At 33.2% G+C, this 21,796-nt stretch overlaps 2 protein-coding genes across 2 annotated transcripts; both read right to left on the bottom strand.

The window, feature by feature from the left end:
* Nucleotides 1-2,597: 2,597 nt before the first annotated feature.
* Nucleotides 2,598-6,818, bottom strand: LOC105155903 (uncharacterized). Its single transcript, XM_011071887.2, has 5 exons — nucleotides 6,324-6,818; nucleotides 5,592-5,709; nucleotides 4,149-4,429; nucleotides 3,677-3,775; nucleotides 2,598-3,573 (listed from the first exon to the last, which is right to left on the bottom strand). Exons 1-5 carry the CDS (start codon nucleotides 6,752-6,754, stop codon nucleotides 2,940-2,942), a joined length of 1,563 nt encoding a protein of 520 aa, XP_011070189.2. The 5' UTR covers nucleotides 6,755-6,818; the 3' UTR covers nucleotides 2,598-2,939.
* Nucleotides 6,819-7,515: 697 nt separating this feature from the next.
* On the bottom strand, nucleotides 7,516-13,904 carry LOC105155729 (cationic amino acid transporter 2, vacuolar). Its single transcript, XM_011071651.3, has 14 exons — nucleotides 13,298-13,904; nucleotides 12,660-12,861; nucleotides 12,251-12,335; nucleotides 11,874-12,014; nucleotides 11,670-11,788; nucleotides 11,460-11,556; nucleotides 11,205-11,377; nucleotides 11,036-11,102; nucleotides 10,453-10,611; nucleotides 9,866-10,142; nucleotides 9,379-9,487; nucleotides 8,904-9,016; nucleotides 8,688-8,763; nucleotides 7,516-8,093 (listed from the first exon to the last, which is right to left on the bottom strand). The coding sequence occupies exons 1-14, from the start codon at nucleotides 13,482-13,484 to the stop codon at nucleotides 7,937-7,939; spliced, it is 1,962 nt and encodes a 653-aa protein (XP_011069953.1). The 5' UTR covers nucleotides 13,485-13,904; the 3' UTR covers nucleotides 7,516-7,936.
* Between the last annotated feature and the right edge of the window lie 7,892 nt (nucleotides 13,905-21,796).

Here is a 21,796-nt window from a genome sequence, read left to right as displayed (position 1 = left end):
AGAAACCCACAATTACATAAACTAACTAGAACATAAACTAATTTAGATCAAGTACCAATTAGAACCACATAATAGAAAAAATGAAGTACATGGAAACAAGGATCAAAAAAGAAAAGAACATTAAATCCTAGCACCCCAAAAAACCCTGTCGTAACTTCAACCAGATATATTCTTGAGGTCCTCAAGCAGAAAGGGCAGCTTGGATTATATGGAAATAGAAACACCCTAACCACTTGCATGTTCTGAAACCTGCAGCAGAAAAACCCCAATCCTTGTACAAAGACTTTAAGATAAGGATATTCCATACAGTCAAACTTTAAATAGCTCTATAGGAACATACAAATAAGTACAACATGAAGATGTTAATTTTACAAAAGTAGTGCACTGGAGGCGAAAAGTTACCGTGTTGCAGATAGAGAGCATTAAACTGACACTAGTTTGAAGTCTGAAAACATTCAGTCTAGGACAATTTGTTGTACAAGAACAATAATGTACCTTAATCAAAACATTTTTCCTTGAGAAGACCACTCCTCCAAACATTCTTTGAGGTTGGCACAACCGCATGCTGTGAAACACCCTGACACACCTGCAGAAAAACTCCGATCCTTATACAAAGACTTCAGATAAGGATATACAATACAATGAAACTTAAAATAGCTGTATAGGTACATAAAAATAAGTGCGACATGTAGAAGTTAATTTACAGAAATAATGCACTAGGGGAGAAAAAATATCATGTTGCAGATAGAGAAAAGTATCGAAACAAGTTTGAAGTTTGATAACCTGCCGTCTAGGACAATTTATTCTGCCAGAACAAAAATGCCACATTTGCTTCGTATGAGCTGCACATCAACATCTTCAAAAGACAAGAAAGGCATCTCTCAGATATTAAAGCATCCACAGCATTCTCATTATGCTAAATAAAAGAACAAATAATTAGAAGATGCGCACAGTTACAAAAAGAAATTAAAATTCAAGAAGCCACAGTTGGAGAAATTAATTTGAACAAACTTATCAAATCCAAGGAACCCATTCAAATTGTGCACAAATATCAAAATCAGAAGTAACAGAAAACAAAAATTAATCATAAGAAAACTCAATTTCAAGAAGCCAAAGTTGCAGAAATTACTTTGTACAAACTTATCAAATCCAAGAAACCCACTCAAATTGCACAAATATCAAACATATGTAACAGAGAACAAAAATCAATTATATTCAAATTCAAGAAGCCACAATCACATAAACTAAATGGAACACAAAAAGATCAAATAATTAGCCACGATCACAACAATTAATTAACACAAGAAATCAAAACTAACCAAGTTGCACAAGACACCAACAATCACATAAAATAACTAGAACATAGAAGTTAAAGATCACAACCGAACAATATCATGCCAATATTTAAATCAAGTTGCATCACTATATACCACATCAAGATCAACTAATTAGAAGAGGAAAATTCAAGAATTACAACCAAAAGTGAAAAATCCAAGAATCACAAATAAAATTCAAATACATACAAGAAATACAATTGAAAAGACAAATCCAAAAAAGCGATTCAAATAATCAAGTGAAACCCACAATCACATAAACTAAATGGAACACAAAAAAGATCAAATAATTAGAAAATCCACGAACACAACAAGTAATTAGAACACAGATATCAAATCCACTAAAACAATTCAAATAACAAACCAAATTGCACAAGACACCCACAATCACATAAAGTAACTAGTACACACAGAAGATCAAATTGTTAGGAGCTTAATCAGAACACAAAAGTACAAATCCTGAAACCAATTCAAATAATTAAGCAAGTTGCACATGAAATCCAAAATCACATGAACTTGAACAACAAAGATCTCATCAAATAATTAGAAGAGGCACTCAATCACAAACATTAATCAGAACACAAAAATATCAAATCCAAGAAACATAATCAAATAATCAAGTCAAGTTGCACAATACACCCACAATCTCATACATTAAATACAAAGGATCAAATAATTAGAAAATAAAATTAATCACACAGAAAGACAAAGAAGTAACCAATTCAAATAATTACGTCAAGTTGCACAAAAAACCTACAAATCACTTAAAGTAATTACAACACGCAATATCAAATAACTAGAAAACTCACAATCACAGACATTAGTCCGGCCACAAAAAATAAAATACATAAACCAATTCAATAAATTAAGTCAAGTTGCACAGAAAAACCACAATCACATGAACTAACCAGAACATAGAAGAACAAATAATTAGAAGATGCGCACAATCACAAAAAGAAATTCAAATTTAAGAAGCCACAGTCGCAGAAATTACTTTGAACAACTTATCAAATCCAGAAAACCCACTCAAATTGCACAAATATCAAAACACAAGTAACAGAGAACAAAAATCGATCATAAATAAATTCAAATTCAAGAAGCCAAAGTCACAGAAATTAACGTGAACACAAACTTATCAAATTCAAGAAACCCATTCATATTGCACAAATGTCAAAATCAAAAGTAACAGAGAACAGAAATTAATCATAAAAAAATCAAATTCAAGAAACCACAGTAGCAGAATTAATTTGAACAAACTTATCAAATCCAAAAACCCATTCAAATTGCACAATATCAAAACAGAAGTAACAGAGAACAAAGTTTAGAAACAGTAAACCCTAACAAAGATAATTCACCAAAGTAGCAAAGAAAGAAGGAGAAGAAAGCTAATACAAACGCAAGGCGATGAAAGCACCGGTGCTTTGGCGAAGCCAAAACAAATGCTTGATGGAAAATCTGGTGGAATCGCCTTTGTAATTGATGTCCACAACTCGTCAATTTCTTCAATCCTTCTCCGATGCACAACCGCATTCCTTCAGGCTCTGGAGTAATCTGTGTTGTTGACAGGCTTAAGACACAGAGTGTGGAGCGGGATTTTCTTATGGTTTACGAGGTAGGTTTTTTCAAAAGAGGGGGGGAGTTTTTTTTATAATCAGTTGGTTGATCCATGGTTGTCTGTCTACTATACTTGGGAAAAATCCGCGAATGATCTTTGTTCTTTGTAGCTGCAAAACGGTTTTCTTCTTTGTGCATTGGCATCATCTGGGCGAAGTCCTTGTCTGAAATGGCAGTTGGCAGGTCTTTGGCATCATGCAGTTCCACCATCCTCTTGAACCATCTTTCTGGTGTTTCAGCTTGCTCTCTTTCTTTTTTCTGGGTATCTATCTGACTTGCTGAATTTCTCAGAAACTGAAAATTCTCACCTAAACTATGGGACTCACTACTTGTGGTGTTCTGATTCCTGACACCTGATGGGGCAGTTTCATGGGGTCCTATTTGTACCTTGTTCCCATCATCCATCTCTGAGGTTCGAGCTCTTCTCTGTCGAGGCATGATTTCAAGAAAACCTTCAATGGCAGAGGCATTATTAGTATCTCTCACATTATTCACTAGGGAAATTCTACTAAATGAGTGTTGTGCCTTCTCTTCATTCCCCAAACCAGATATAGAGTTAATGGTATTAAATAATGGTGTACATATTAAGCAAACCGAATTCCTTCCGTAGTTAAAGAAATTGCATCTGCAACAAGGAATATTGAATGTCACTGCATCATTCCAATGACTAGGTTTTGGTCTGTTATAAACTTATAGATTAAGCCTCTCTACGTTATAAAATTGCTTACTGAGGACATTCCCACTCCCCACCAGTTAGCTGTTTCTTTGGTCTGGGTTCATCACATTCGAGGCATTTCATGTTTCTTGCAAAGTTCATAAAATTGCACCTGCTCAATCAAAAAAATACAACAGTAAGCAAACATGAACTAGAATAACCATTTCGCCTCTGGATTCAAGTATCATTGGACTACAGGGCGACAAACCAATAACCAAATTTGTTTTCATGAAAGAGGAAGAATAAAGAGTGTTTCCTTAAGGGAATTATTGCTATATTCGTTTTTTCTTTTTCTTTCTAAAAAGGTGGTTTCACTTCCTCCGGGAACAGGAGAATGCATTTATATTTTGACCCACAACCAATTTAATCTTTGAGTACTGGCCACAAAATCTTCCTTTTTTCTTTTATAAACATCATACTGAAAAATCTACTCCAAGGTAAGCACAACATAAAAGATAATATGGGGGAAAAAAGACTAGTCATACTTCAGGCATATCCAGTCGCCTCTCTTCATTTCAATATTTCGTCCAAGAGGTCTGAGGATTACTTTTTGTCTACCTGACAACTGATAATCTGAGGCAGGCACATAATCTGTGGGATCTCCGCAACTTACAATGCCCAACTCTTGCAACAGATTCCGAATTGATGAGTTAACAAGTTCCCCACTGTACAGCCCATTTCTTTTGGAAGAAACAATTGGATTGCTTGCGTAACTTAGTACATATTTCATAAGATCGATAGTATTTGCTTTATCAAATTCTGAGACCTGAAATCAAAAAACAGTAATGATTTCATATAATACAAAGGAAAAAGTTGACTAGTGTTTGTAGTTTCACATGTCATAGGTATTAAAATGTTCGCATGCATGAACATAAACACACAACTAGAAAAGATCAATTGGAATTAACAATTTATTGAAGTCTTTCAAGAGAAGTACATGCTCAGTTAAGTGGAATTTTAACTTGTAAATATAAGTTAATAAATACATCGTCCCCTATTTGCTCTCACATTTTGGCAAACTAATTTTGAATAAAATTGTTTAACCACAGAACTTCTTAATGTGAATTCAAAGTATTATTTCAACCAAACTAGTACAGCCAGTTCTCATAACCGGTATGGAGCCAGCTTTGTGCATGCAGCCCCTGAAGTTGAATGGACAAGAAACTTTCATAAATGTTCAAGATTTGAGCTTGAAGTTGCAATATTGTAACAGAAAGCACTATTATAGCCAGGTTGGATTGCAGGTTGATCATATGAGATGGAAGGTCTCAAAATTGATTAGTCTTCATCCAGAACTTTTATTAAGCATTTCATAACCCTCCACCCCAAAGAAAAAGAGAAAAGGAAAGCAAAAGCAAAGGCAACAACAACAACATTAACAAATGACTGAATTCAGATTTAGCCTTTGGCATAAAATTTTGATGCTAGCTAAGCTCTTTGAAGTCATAGTGTGGTCTTGATATTTCCGTACATATGTAATCAGTTCAAGTCAAAACTCCAACTGAATGCTCTGTTTTGACTTTGCAGTCAAACAAAATGTTATCATTATATATTACATTTTTTTCCCGTCATTATTAAACACAAAAGACTTCGACAGAAGTATCTCATTGAAACTTCCCCACCAGTTAACTCTTTTGTGCCTGAGAATAAATAAACTCAGAGGAATTAATAAAAAGTACTTCTAACTGAACAACAAAAGTCGCACAGAGCTGCTCAAAGTAGGTAGGCAGCAAGTTCTGTAAAAAGGGGATTGCACTTACAAGGAATCCAAAACAAATAAGTCATAGAAACTCAATCTTAGTGGAGTCCTAGGAGTATATTAATAGTTTGTCATGATTAAAATTGGTGTTTTATACCCCTAAAATTAGTTCATTACCAAAGTGATTCAGGAATATCAACAGATGAGTAGGAAAGATTCATTTACATACATTGTCTCCGTCAGTTCCCAGAAATGCCTTCATCCTCCTTGCAATTTCTATTGCACTTTTAAACAAAAAGGGGGTCCCATTCAATACAACTGCTTCAATGTCCCTCCTTGAAAGCAATCTGATTCAACAATACATATCAAACTTAACTCAATGAGCAAATATGACACTAAGGTCGTTATATCTTTCTAGAAAGGAAGCTGAAGTCAAAATTTACATCAGTAGTAAACAGCAAGCCTTATTTTACGGTAGAAAGGAGTAGCTTGACTAAAGAGAATTTGTTTTAAGCACCTTTGCACTCGAACATAAAATTTCACATCCCAAAATTCCCGAACATGTATAAATTGAATGATAAGTGGAGTAAAAGGTGAGAAGATTCAAGACAATGATCCTATTACTTTGAATCACAATGAAGTTACAATACCATTGTTATAAGTATTCAACTTTAGTTGCTTTCACATAAATAGAAATAATAACTGATTGAAACAGGAGAAAAACCAATAATTAAGCAAAGAATTACATTTGCTAAGAACAGGAACCATCGAAACCTAAACCTTGCTCCCCCCAAAAAATTGCACTATACATGTAAAGAAAGGTCAAGAACAAGTAACCAATCAAAACAACAAACTACTTAGAGTGCAACACCTCCAAAGCAAGGTACTTAACAGAAAACAAGTAGCTTGATCATCGGAATTTTCTCTAAAAACTCAAAACGCAAACGAAACGAATTCAAACCTTAGAAGATCCGGCCGGGCCCTAGCGAATGCTAAGCATGAGGCGGCAGAGCGTACAAAATCATCGAACAATTCCTCATACACTACAAACGCGTCCTCAGGGAGGATTCGGTTGTCCGCAGGGACATGTAATCCCTGCCCATTTGACAAAATTTGGAGAAAATGTCTCCATTCGGACCACAGATGGTCGTGCTGCTGTTGAATCTGAGCGGCGGAAGAGTGGAGTAAGTATGCATCATTACCGGGTTGAGAGTGGAAAGAGTTGACTGATTGAGGAGCATGGGATTCCGTTTTGGAGAGGGAGGACAAAGTGAAGATGCTGACGGGCGAGGAAGAAAGAACAAACAGGCGGCAGCGGAAAAGGAAGAGCGATTGGTGGAAAGGCGGAAAGGGGGCCCTTAGGAGGTTCATGAGCCTGGCTGCACCGCCCATTCCGGCAGAGGGACGGTGGCTCTGCCTGTTTGGGAGAGAAAATTCAGCAGTGTCAGCTGTGGGAGTAAAACAAGATTTTACATGGGTTCAGCCCTTCTGATTATCTAACCACGCTTCTATTGCACTTTATTGTCAACAGGTAAAATCGTCATTCGAACTTCGGGTTCAGTCTAAACTTATACTATTACACTATATATATATATACATTACTTTTTTTTTTTTACCAATTTATATTTTTTTAATATTTTAATTTAATTAATGTGTATTTATTAACTTCCAAACGTATTATGTTTCATCGATATTCCAAATGTATTACATAAAATATATTTGTAGTACATTATACACCTCTAATAAAAATAAAAATCAAACATGGCACAGCATTGTACACCTCTAATAAAATTAAAATCAAACCGATCTCATCTAATTTTTCAAATACTACACTCGATATGAAATACACAAGATAATTTTACACAACGCAAGTCGTCAATTGTAGCATGAATTTAACACAAATCAATGAGTATATTTCTTAAAAAGTACAAACGCTACACTCAGTATCGAACACACCAAGTAATCAAATGATTAACGAACTTTCCACTTGTTAAAAATGACAGTATGCACGATGTGCATCAAGTGCGAACCATTCAAATTAGTGTAGTAAGCAATGACAGTATGCACGATGTGCATCAAGTGCGAACCATTCAAATTAGTGTAGTAAGCACCGAATGTAACATGAATTTAACGAGACAAGAAAGAACTATATGTCTCGGAGAAAACCAACTTGTCACCAAGTGGTTGGTCTGAAGTAATTCAATAACAAATTCACACTATTTACATTTATGTCCATACAAGTCCCAAATCATGGGCAGATTCAAGAAATGAAAACCATCAATCCGTACGTATATACAAAGACTACTATGCTTTTCATCTGCTTTCTACTGTTTGTCCGTCTGTCTGGCTATTAACTAAAACTTGGCCAAGTACTATATATTACAATAAAGACATCATAGTTCATCACAGTTTGGCTGTGTTTCTGAGATCTCAAAAACACACAATGCTATATTCTTTGTCCAGGCAATCTGAAAGCCCAGATATGCCTCCAGACAACGTAAATGGAAGTGTATGCTAGACTGGGATTTTGCTGATAAAACGACACGGTTTTTCAGCCTCAGTGTTGGTGTTGCATTAAGACAGAGAGTTGGATGAGCTCTCGTAGATTTCATCCACGTGTGCTGCAGGGACGTAAACGGCATCTTGCAACGAGCTGTGTCTGCGGCCGTAGAAAATGTAGACGATCGCTCCTATGCCTAGCCATATTGATACTCGGGTCCAAGTAGCAGCACTGCATGTTCGGATCCGTTACGTTAGATAAGGAAGAATGTGTGTGCGCCACAAGTAGTAGTGATAGTGTAAAGAGTTATTGCTCCACAAGAGTTATATAAATGTATTTATTTCATTGTTGGGCGCGCCTATGTAATAATTATCACTCATTCTATTTTCGAGAAAAGTCGGGAATATTAACAAATTAATTACAAGTCAAGTATACCAAGGGGGTTTATTTAAAAACTCTTATATGTTGTTTATTGTATAAATGTCCTTAAAACTTATAAAATGTTATATATATATATATTAAAATAAAGTCTCGAAATGTTTGGATTAAATAAAATCGAAACTTATAAGTTGTTTCTAATAGCAATTCTCTAATTAATACAATCAATTTGAAGAAGTTTGCCAAGATCTTAAACACTGGTTAAGAACTACTTTTTTCTTAGAGAAGCTTATAAGCTCTCGACGTTTTAATTTTTAGATCTTAAAAAAGTTCCTTCCTATAAAATCATGTTAAAAAACTTATAAACTCACACAAACACACTCTAAATTCAAAGTGGAACGAAAATCATTATTAACCAGATAGCTTAAAACTGGACGAAATACTTACCCAAGGTTAATTAATAAGTAGGCGTTGATCAAGACGCAGCAAATAGGTAGCAGTGGAACAAATGGGCAAATGAAACCTGAAAGAGAAACGACGACTCATATAAAGATATGCCCCAATTAGAAAACAGCTCATCTTGCAACAGAAATTGTAGTCAGCAAGCGAATAAACAAGCTGAAGCTCTAAACCACGTTAATTTTAGAACCTGAGACAACATACCTCCGCTGTGCCCAAAACTGTGCCTTGCATCATCTTGATCTATCCAGGTGAGCGATACCAGACCCGACAAAAGGAGAACACCTCCAACTCCAGCAAGTGTATACCGAAGAGGGCTGGTATAATTCGAAATATTTGATTTAGAAAATTGATAAGGGAAACGATAATTTGGGAAGAATAGCATTTATTATGTACATCCACCAACGTAAAAAATTGAAAATGAAGGGATATTTACATAGCACTGGATCAAGTTTGGATATTATATTACAAAAGACCCCTCGGTGTTCGAAAATTACAGCGACACCCCTTGTAGTCATATTTTAAATTACAGATTCCCGCTTCTCATACCCCGGTCTTTAGAGAGAATTTGTGACGTAAAATATCATTATTGGGGACCCTGTGATTTTTCAAAAAAAATCAGGGTGTACGGATGTAGTTATCCCTAGATTAAACCCAGCTAAGAAGAAAAGAATAGTACCTGTAGAGACTCAAACTTGAAGCAGCAGAAGTTAGAACAAAAACGCCAATACACGTAACCGTGATTGACCAGCCAGCAATCTTCCGTCGGTTCCCTTCACTCATAAGAACTGCAAGTATACAATGAAGGAAGCATCAGATCCTAGAAAATAACAGTGGAGGAAGAATACCGGACACGATAAAATTCACGTAATGTCCCATAATTTCATGAGATACTCTTGCTTTAAAGGTCACACACAAATGGGATCTCCGATCCAATTGTTTTCATTTCTAAAGTTCATATAGTCGAGCAATCATGTTAAGAACAATGACACAACTCCTCACTTGTTATGTTTCGTCTCAGTAACAATGAAAGAAGTTATCACTGCCAGCAGATATTAACCGATGTTACATATGGAGGTCGCATAATTTTTGCCCCATACCTACCGACAAAATCATTATTCAGTAAACGCCAACCAGAAACAGCTAATATTATAGCACAAACTTACAGTTTAACTGTCCAGCTGCTTTCTCTATAAGAGGATATTCAATAGTCGTCTCTTTGCTGACTAAAACTGGAGCTCTCTTGTCTGACGTGATAGCGTAGACTTTTGTGTTCTCGATATCGACATCGCCAGGACTGTTGCTCATAGTGTGACGCGCTGAAACTGAATCTATTGCATCCTGAAAAGACGGTGGAACCGGAACCTCATCCGGTGGAACATATCTCAATATCAGCACCGAAATAGCCACCATTGTGAATGCAAGAAGCGTGCCGACACTGACCTGCAAGTAGAATTTCAGCTATCACGAACCTTGCAAAAGAATTCTGGACAACAATGGTACTAGAGAGTTTCTACTTCATAAATACTATCAACAATGGAAGGACTGGTTTCATAAAATGCAAAGTTAAGTCTTAATTTCTCTATCACCATATCTGGGTCACTTATCATCATCATGGAAAAACAACGGTCAGAAGAAGTAAGGATTTCTGCCTATGCATGTATTTGGAATTTTGTAAGACTAAAGTTTCATAAATGAATGTGCAATAGAATTAAAACAACTGAAATTTATACGAGAAAGAATAGGAGCATACCATTCCTGACAACTGTTCCACATCCATGAAGAATGCCAAGCTTGCTGCAAGTAAACCAGTCACTAGAGTGCTCTTTATTGGAACTTGAGTTCTTTTATTGACATCCGAAAAGAATGATGGCAGCAGCCCGTCTCTAGCCATTGCCATTAGAATACGAGGCTGAGATACACATAATAGCAAAATTTTGCATTGTCAGGCTTTCTTTTTCAAAAACTGATAACATCTTAATAACCAGATATTCCACGTACATCAAACAGGAATTGAAAGCTTAATACCATGTAATACTGGTTTACAGTAACAAACATTAACTCTTACCTGAAACAACTTAAGTAATTAAAGAATATAATAACTTCATCATCATTGTTCAAGGAATACTAGACATAAGCAAAAGACAACGGATTATCACATAATTTATTAAGTTTAACAAGAAAAGACAAATTTAAGATATTACCATATAGGTAACTGAGACCATATTCTATCTATTGTTAAGACTTACCTGACGTTACACGTTGTGACCACAGAAAATTTGCAACAGTGAGGGGAATTAACACATATAAAGCTGAATTGCTGAAAGAGTAGTTACCTGTGGAAGTAGTGAGCCCATCAATGTTGAACAAAGTGCAGTGCAAGCTCCAACGGTTATTATGTAGCTGCATTAAACTAAATGACGTCATGAAAAGGTAGCTCAGCAATAAAATGCACTAAGCTAAGAGAAGATCTGAAATGGACAACGTCAAGACAAATCTGCTTACGCGGCCCACTTTATTCCATGACTGGCAAAGGCAGAGGAAATGGGAGTGTCCGGATCCATAGCATAATAAGGTACCAAACCGACAATGACTGCAGAAACCAACATGTATAGGGTGCAACATATGGACAGTGCAAAACCAATACCCATGGGAAGATCACGCTGAGGGTTTTTCACCTGCAAATGGAGAAAATGCATAGCTTCTATGTCAGCCTGTTACATTTTCAGAAAGCTGAGAAGTTCACAAGAAAATAGTTACCTCCTCGGCTGTACTAGCAACTGAATCAAATCCTATATATGCAAAGAAAACAGTTGAAGCACCAGCAAGCATCCCATCAGCTCCAAACGGGAAATATCTAAACAAGTATGGATGATTCATAAGCAACTCCATTTTCCCAAAAAGAGATAAATACATCTAGAATAGTCCGGCAAAACTGAAATGAAAGAAAACAAGATGAGCAATAAATACCCTGCAGAAAGTTCGTAACCAGGCCATCCAGTCTTGAAGCCCAAATATCCACCAGCCACAATGACAAAGATCATGGCGCATATATTAGCTGAAGTGACAATTCCTTGGACAAATGTACTCTGCAGAATCATGTTATAAGTAGTTTAGAGCTGGAAATTCCAGACGAACAAAAATTTTTTTTGACAAAAGGAGATCAGGAAAGACCTCCTTGATTCCAAAACATAGAAGTCCAGTGACAGCAAAAACCAAGATGGCTGCACAAGGGTCAACCACAACTCCAAGCCCAGGGATGGTCTGGCGAGCTAGAAATGAAGGGAGACTACTTGGACCTCCAAAAAGCATGGCCTGATGAAGAAAAATAGAAAAGGACGAAATCCAAGTCAGTGCCAAACATTATCATCTAGTACAGACAAATAGAGATAAGTGTTGAATTGCACACAAGTCTTGCAGAAAATGGATCAGGTATTTAATTTTTTCTGTCTATCTGGACTCTGATTCAATAGCAAACTTTATATCGTATCCATGAACACTGACAAGAAGCCCTAATGAAAGGGCGAAACAATAGAGAGAATGACATTCACCAGATTAGGGGATATGCCACGAGCAACTGCTGAACCTCCTATAGTGTATTCCAATATCAATGCCCACCCAATCAACCAAGCAACACTGCACGAAATGAGCATGTAAACATAAATTGCTATTGTGTATCTGAAGCATTGAAGTAAGAAGGGACTAATGCTTGTTTGCAAGGAACTAATAAACTGGAAGAGCTTAGAGACATTAGCTAGGTTTGTTTACAAGGAGGTTAGTCTTTCCAATAAGATAACAAAAAACAATATGAAAGAAAACTTCATGATTCCAGAGTCCCGCCCGACCGAAACTATGCAAATCAGGACATTTATTTGTTTCTACTAAAGCTAAAAGACAGGGTGCTCTAAAATCAGAAATTTCTAAATAGAAATTCAAACAAATCCAACGAAGGAAAAGTACCCTTCTCCGACACATATGTAAGAATAATGATATGCACTCCCAGCAGAAGGGCAACGGCTCGCTAGCTCGGCATAGCAGAAAGCAGAAAGAGCAGCTGCTATTCCAGCTATCAGAAACGAAAAAGTCAGGGCAGGCCCTGAATGCTCTCTTGCAACAGTACCAACAAGAATGTAAACTCCAGCACCAATTGTTGAACCGACTCCTACAAGTTGAGACAAAATCCATAGGATTCAGAACATTGATTTAGGAACTACAATCAACCAATCCATCCATGTCAGTTGCACCAAACACAGAACTCGGTAAATCAAATTCATTCCCAAATTTTGAACAAAAGGGAAAATGGACTAAAGTTCAAACACTAAAAGTGCAAAATTTCCATCCACAAACAACAACATATAATTCAATCCCACAAAACAAACCCTTTATGGAGATCACATCCAACAAATACAATTCAATTATAACAAACCCTTATGCAGATCATATGACTACACAGCTGAGGCCAACACAACATAAACATCCAAAGGTATGAAGAACAGAAGAAACAGAGAAAACTCAAGGAATCAAAAAGCAAACCTCGAAAGTCCAGAATTGTAAAATGGAATTCAAACCAATAGAAGACTAAAAAAATATGATCTTACCTATGGCTATGAGATGAGGTATCGTCAAGGCCTTGGCCAACTGATGATGACTACTTCCACCGGAAGATGATGGCTTTGTATGAGCAGAATCAACCTGTTTCCTCCTCACAAGAGTCCTCAAAGCCCCAACAGCACACTTTCCTCCAACACCACCACCATAATTCTGTGTATCAGAAAGGAATCCCATGACAACCCCACAAGAATTTTCTCAATTGGGTGTCCTAAGATTCAACCTTTCAAGCCAAATATCCACAGAGTTCCCAAGTTTGCGGACAGAAAATTTATTAATCTATACGTTCCTTTACTCAAACTATTCAGATTTCCACATATGCAAGCAAATCTTGAACAGGGGTCACCCCGGTGGAGGTGGTGATGAACATGAAAAATATCACTCTTATAGAAAAAGCAGAACAGCCCCTCTTCCGCAAAATCCCAAAGGCAGAAAAAGATCAAATCTTGACAGATTAAAGCCTCTGGGAAATTGGGGCCTGGTGCTTGATGGTGCTGTTGCAGAGATTCAGCTAAGATTACTGTGTGTGAGACAGAGAGAAGAGAGAGAGACAGAGAGAGAGAGAGAGAGAGAGAGAGAAATGGATAGAAGAAAGAGAAAGATTCGGACGGAACATCTGTTATATAAATATTGTGGATTGCCCAATGAGGCAAAACATGAACGGAAGGCTGATTCTTTTTGCAAAACACTGCCTTTTTGTATTATCGTTGTCACTAAAACATAATATGATATTTCAATTTCTCTGAGCTGTAATAAATTAATTAAAATAATTATAATTTTTTATATTAATTTTTCTATTAAAAATTATTAAATTTAATAAATTTTAATTAATTGAGAATATAAACAAACACGGTACTATATATAATTTTTTAAAATATAATAAACTTATCAAATATAAATAAATCAAGATACTAAATATATTCTTTTAAAATACAAAAATTTACGTATAATTAGATTAAATTTCAAAAAAAAAACAGTATAATTATTCTTAAATATACTATGGTTTTGAAAAGAATTTAGCAGATAAATGATTTATTTGGGAGAGAACAAATTATTTTGATATTTATAGATACATTCCATTATTATATTACTAATAAATATTAAATTCAGTACTATATAGTATTTGTGTGTAATAAATATATACTATATATATCGGTATTTAAATTTTCTGTATTATATAATAATGATAGTGTTAGTGATATTATTATATTGGATTTGATTCTATTATTATTAGTAGTAGTACTAGTATATTTAATTCTTTATAATACTAAATATAAAAGAAATGTATTTAAATGGAAAATCTTTATGTCTTAAAACTAATTACATTATGGGCCTGTATTTTTATTTCTTTTAAAATGACAATTACATTATACATTAATATTTTAATAAATTAATAATAAATCGGATCAATCAACACTTCAATATAACGAAAAAAATAAAATAAATCATAATAAATTTACCAATCACATCAAGTGAGACAAATATCACAAATCTAATATATATCAAATTTATTCATAAATTTTCAACTTTAATCGTTAGATTAAAACATTATTGGGCATATAATGTTTAGCCACTTGGTACCTATCAAGAACCACTTGGTGCAAGTGTTTTAGTATCCAGAAGTGATAGAATGTAGGTATGAAGAGAATGGGCATTTATTAGGGTTAAATTGAAGTATAATGATGCAAGATCATCTCTCCATTAATGATTGTTGTCAATGGGTCATCATTAATAAATGCTAGGACCACAACCATCCTCAATTTCTAGTCAATTCTACGATGTTGCACCAACCTCTCTCTCATAAAATAATTTGACAATTTAGGGTTTCAACTTATTCAAATATAATTATGTTTTGAAATTTTTTAGTTATTTATTGCTTTGAACATAGTAGGGTTTTTTTTTTGGGTATATGCAAAGTCAAAATTTATTGTCGGAAGGAATCTTCGTATAGTTGCAGAGTTATTTTATAATTTTTTTGGGGGAAATTGAGCTGTCGTGAATTTTGGTTTGTGTTTTCTTTTTTCTCTTATTGTATCCACGTTGTTATGAGGCTTCGTAATCAAGAGATTGTGGGTTCGAGTATTGCGGATATTGATATATAATCTACTTTTAAATATGTTTGTTGATTTAGAAATATGGCAAGTTAATATTTGAATGTAATGGATGTGTAGTAATGAAATGAATTTTACTATATATATAAAAAAAAATATGTATTTATAATTGTTTCTTTTATTGCCCTAAAATAAGGTATTATTACTTGAATAAAGAAATGAATTTCCAGTTGAACTATGTAAAAAATGCAGGAAAATCAAATTCATTAAGGCCAAATAAGTAATCTGGTCTGGAGGCCGGAACGGGCTTAATTATTTTTTTTGTTTTCAAATAAAAACACAATAACTTTAAATCTTATGACAATTTTAATCATTAGTCAGAAAATTCCACATCATAAGTCATATCAACACCTAAATTGAGGTTTTGGTTAATTGGTGACGTGACAGTCCAAATTCTAATTTTTAATGGCAGTTTTGATCCTATATCTTTAAGGGATAGGTAATTTTAGTACTCTAACTTTGAATGTAGTGATTTTAGTCATCTATCTTTCCTTATAGTAGCGATTTCGGTCCTTAAACCAAATAAGTAATCATTTTGCCTTTTATGATAAAAGTTCAATAGTTATATCACATGCTTTTAATTAGATCCAATATACTTTTTCGAAATAAAAGTAACCTTGATAAACTTCATACATTGATTTGATGGCATTGCTATTAGGTATTCCACGCATTTGGTTTTACGAACTTCTTACGACCACACTAACGCAACAAATGGTTCACAGGTGCTTGGCTTATTCAGCAATAAACAACAACAAATGCGGTCGGACATTTACAATCCATCGAGATTCGGATATAATACCAGCAAAGAGAAATCTCATCCATATTTTGGTTTAAGAGTTCTATTTTTATAGGTATATAGATTAACCTACGTCCATAGTCTTAAATTGTCTTTTAAATCTCTCTTAGACCTGAGAGAACTGTATATGGATCAACCTATGTCAATAATCTTGAATTGTTAAATCTCTCTTAGATTCAAGAGAACTTTGAGGTATCCGACTCGAGTTTTTTCCAATTAATTCATTTTATCATAATATTAAGAATTATAAAGTTTCAAAATTTACCCGATCAAAATCTTTATTTACTAGTATTCTAGGAATCTTGGATTCTAGACACCTCATCGCATTTGTGCTGAAGGACCTAAGTACTTGCAAACCACATGTTGTTATAGTGTAATTGGAAGAAATCCATAAAATCGAATGCTTGGAACTGGTGGCAAGGCGTTCAAAACAAGGTATGAGTTTATGGATGCTTAATTTTATTTCGGAAGCATGTTGGGCCTGATTTAAAAAATGTGATAGAACTACTGAACTTTTATCATAAAATGTCAAAATGGTCACTAAATAGAATTAAGGACCAAAATCGCTACTATTTTGAAAGATAGATGACATGATCCAAATTGTCAATCTCTTAGAGATACAAGATCAAAATTGTAATTAGAAATTACAACTTGGACTGCTTTGTCATTAAATTAATCGAAAACCCCAATTTAAATGTTGACTTAACTGATGACGTTGAACCTTTCAATCAAATTAGTCGGAAAAAACTACAATTATCATGATTTTTAGAATTACGGGACCAAATGTAAGTTTTTATTTGAACATGGCCAAAATCACTTCCCTAACATATAGAATTAAAATAATTTTTTTTTCTTTTAAATAAATTCACATTGTAAAATAAAGATACTCAAGACAAGAAAGTGAAGAATTTTTGTTGGAGAGCCGACTTTGAATATCAAATCAAAAAGTTCAATTGAATTATGGAGGAGATAAAGAGCCACAAATTAGAAGCATTTGTATTCTTAGGTCAGATTAACAAAAAAAAAAATGGATAGTTTCTCATGATGGTAGATGGCGATGTGGTATTCTGACGACTAACATATCATAATACATTAATGGAGTTTGACAGGGCCTCGCCGTCTGCCGGTAACTACAATAGTCGAAATAACGTTTGTCTGCTTTGTCCATTATTTTCGTGACAGGATGGCAAAGAGTGGTGTAATATTGAACAACAACTAACTATAAACGGATTATGCATATAAGATATTCATATATTGGCACGAAAAATATGTTGAGCATTCGGTCACAAGATACTATTAGTTTCAACAGTCCTCCTTGATCGTTACAGAACGCCAGTATGGACAAAGACTCATTATCCATGTTGCCAAAATTGACAACCGAGAATGTTCATGTGGTAAGTGGACTCAATTTGGTGTCCCTTGCTTTTACGCTAAAAAAGTATTAATTGCATACATGATTAATGTTGCTTCAATAGTTATGAATTATTATGATCCAAAAACTTACAGAAATACACATTTTTAATCTTTTGAACCTTTGAAGTCGGGAGATTATTGAGATGTCCTAAAATTTGAGTTGGTTTAGGACTCTACTATTTCTACCTCTAAACGGTCTGGTCGAAACCAAACATCACGTATTCAAAACGATATATATTGACTGTAAATACATGAAAGACAGCAAGCCCAACAAAGTGGAGATATTTCAAGAAGATCAAATATGTCAGTGCAGGGTCGTCCACGATAAATAATATAATAGTTAATTAAATTTTTTAATTAATAAAATTTTAACATTATTATTTATTGTAATTTGTAAACTATTTAAATGTGTATCTATTTAATTATTTTATTAGTTTGGATTTAAAAATTTAAAGTTATTATTAATAATAGATTAATAATAAGTGTAACTGTTATTTATTATAATTAGTAAATTATTGATTGTTTAATTCTTTATTAAATATTATAGAAAATTTTAAAGTTATTATTAATTACAGTTTGTAAATTTAAAATTATAAATAAGTATAAGAAATAAATATATTTATATAAAAAATGGGGAGTCTTGGAAATTTAAAAAAAAAAAACTGCGAAGTCGCAGACTCAGATAATAAGGAGCAAAATGCGATTTTAATTTGAATACGAACAAAATAGTCACCCCTAACTTATAGGACTAAAATTGTATTTTTTTTTTCTTATTTAAAATGATAATAAGAATGTGTTGAAAAGGTACAAAGGTAATAAAATTTATTTACCCTAATCAAAATACTCTGTAAAGGTAAAGATATATCTCTTTACATGTATTATTGTGTGGAGATGTATAAGAGTAGTTTGGTAAAAAAAATATTTGTTCGACCTACAATAAGTCAGTAATATCAATTGGGGTAAATATAGATTTTTTATCCAATTTATTTTACTAAAATCAACAAATTCGATAAATTTTGACTAATAAAAAATGGTCTATTTATTAGACAAAAACATTCATAATAAAATTAATTTAAAATTTGAACAAATTCAACATGAGCTATAATTCACTATTTGATTTTAATCAGGTAGGGCCAAGGGCCATGTGGTGTGGGCGGCCATGACTCATGCTATCTAGCCAACCTCGTTTCTCGTGAGCCGAAAAATTCCAAGAAATAAATGAATTAATTAAATATTAAAAAGAAAGTGAGAGAATCCTGCAAGCATGTATTTATATATATATATAAGAAAAATTGCAAAATTAATCTTATATATATTAGGAGTGAAAAAATAAATCCTCTAATTATGGAACTGATAATTTTAGTTTTTTATATTTTAAATTTATAGTAATTTTGCCGCTTTCAGCCAAAAGTGGCCGAAAGTTAATAAATTAAATTGAGGCTTAAGATTTCGGCTTTCAAATGAACATCACTTAAACAGTCAGCATCATATATGGATGCTGGAGTGATAAAATATCGGGGATGGAAACGGGCGGGTTTTAGTCCAAACAAATTGTGTTCAATATGGGTTGGGTTTAAATGAGTTTGAATTAATAAATTGAAAATAGATTGTGTTGCAAATGGGTCGGGTCGGGTTGATGGTACCCATTTTTTTTATATTTAATATTTAAAAAATTTAAATTTTTTTAAATAATAAGATGACAATATATTTAATATAACTTGTAATACAATATAATACGATTAAATTTATATTCTTCATAGTTTATGGAAAGTAATCAGGTTACATCAAAGATTCATTTTGTAAAATATAAAATGAAAACCTTGTAAAGTATTAAAAAGCACCGTATTTTTTAAAACAAAACATGAAATGAATAGTTCTGCAATCATTTTCTCCATGATTCTTTCTAAAATTGAATTATAAATTTTCAATCGCTATAATACTACATGTTAGTTCATTATAAATTATTATTACATAATGGTATTTGATATGTTCATTAAAATTTATAATATAATTGTATACTATCAGTTTGTTAAAAAAAAAAATGGTCACATATGAATTACAAGTTTTGACTATTTTATAAAATTCTTCACTTTTCATTAATTTGTTTCTCATTAATTTAAAAAACTAATAATTTACTAAATAAATTTTAAAAATTTTGTTTCTCATAAAAATATGAAAAAGTTAGAAATGTAAAAATAGTTAGTAATTTATAGTATAATTAAATCAATCCTAATAAACTTAAGTCCGATCACCTGTCCACTTAAAATCCGTCACCAACCCATATGGAACCCATCAATAACCTATATAGGACCTATAATGAACTCATGATTATAATTTATACTAATCTTTCATCAATTATATTATATTAATAAAATTACTTTTGATAAACTAAAATAAATAAACATGAAAAACCCATTTAGGATCCATTTAGAATCCATATAGGATCCATAATCTATTTAAATTTATTCAAACAAAACCATATTAAACACATAGTAAAAAATTTTAAACCAATCCAATCCAAAACTAGTTAACTACCCCTAGCAAAAATAGTTAACCACTACCACCCACCCACCACCACCTTACTGTCGGTCGTCGGAATATTTTTTACCCGGCCACTCGCACCATCACTGAACTCATCGTCAAACGCTAATTCCAGCCCTATAGCATGTGCTCCAATCGGAGTTTAAACGTGCCCCAATTACGGATTAAAGTCTTCCTGTAGAACTTAGATCTATTTTCTTTCTCTTCTCAATTCATCGTCGTCGGAGCTACCCACTATTCGAGACCACCACCAATTGACTCCCCATCCTCCAACGAGTGGATTGCACCCATGTCCGTCCATTTTCTTTCACTATCCGGCTGATTCTCTTCATTTTTATTTTCGATATTTTTTTTCGCTCCACCACTATTTTCCATTATATCTTCGTAGCCAGCGATCATCTCATCGGTGGACCACCACCTCTGTGTTCGCCTCCCCATGACGCACACATCCTTTCGATCAATTTCTGTCAACAGTACTCTCCAAGTCATGGCCTCCTCATCGGTTAACTTCTCATGTTTCTTCTTTATTTGCCACGTTAGCATCCATATAGGATGTTGAATGTATAAGTGATGTCTATTTATCGCTAAAACCCTAAACCTCAATTTCATTTATTAATTTTCCACCACTTTTGACTGAAAGGACTAAAATTATTATAAATTTAAAATATAAAGGACTAAAATGTCAATGCCATAGTTAAGGGGCCAATTTTGCCAACCTTCGGTTTGCAATTTCGCCTTATATATATATATATATATATATTTACAAAAATAAGGTGTGTGAATGGATTTTAGAAATTGTGTGTATTAATTTGGATCCATGGATTTGAATTCAATATTCAAAATAATAAATTATTTAATTTTGTTTGGTTTTTTTCATTTTAGAAGGAATTTAAAATTATATTTTATAAAATATTAATAAATATTAAATTTATTTAATATAAAGTCATTTGAAATTCTTTTTCGAGATACTTTACCCAAATCAAATCCATTAGGCCAAATGGAGTCTAAATTATTTTATAAATTATTTGAAAGATTATGAAAATATTGTAGTGTGATTAATATTTTTTTATTAAAACAAATTATAGGATAAAAGAAATAAGATATTAGGAGTTTATAAAAATTAATAATTTTAAATTTTATTTTTAAAATTTTAGCAATCTCCTTGAATCTTAAATAATATTAATTCTAAAAAAGTTATTATTGCTATAACTGATAAGACTCGTAATCATATTTCATCCAAACATTTTAAGACGCCACTTTAAAATAAACTCAAAAGATAATTCTTAAAAATGCAACATGATTCCCAACAAAAAATTACTTCACAAATCGACGTCATTTTCAATAAAAACAACACAAAATTAAATAACAATCAACAAAAGATACCATTGATCAATTATTAATACAAGACACTTATAAATATTAAAAAACAAATATATTTATTTATGATACATAAATTTATATAAATAAAATATATATAAGAAGTAATGGGATATTGAGAGACCCCATCACTGAATATTGAATTATACATCACAAGAAATGGCAAAGACACTCCACCCATTCAATATCATCATCATGTCCCAAAATCTTTTCTTCTCTCCCTCAAAATTCCAACCTCTCATTTCTGTCAT

The sequence above is a fragment of the Sesamum indicum genome, linkage group LG2 (assembly GCF_026168435.1).
Source record: "Sesamum indicum cultivar Baizhima isolate 11 linkage group LG2, ASM2616843v1, whole genome shotgun sequence".
NCBI lineage: Eukaryota > Viridiplantae > Streptophyta > Magnoliopsida > Lamiales > Pedaliaceae > Sesamum > Sesamum indicum.
Note: the sequence above shows the minus strand (reverse complement) of the source record. Positions and strands in the feature narration are given on the sequence as shown.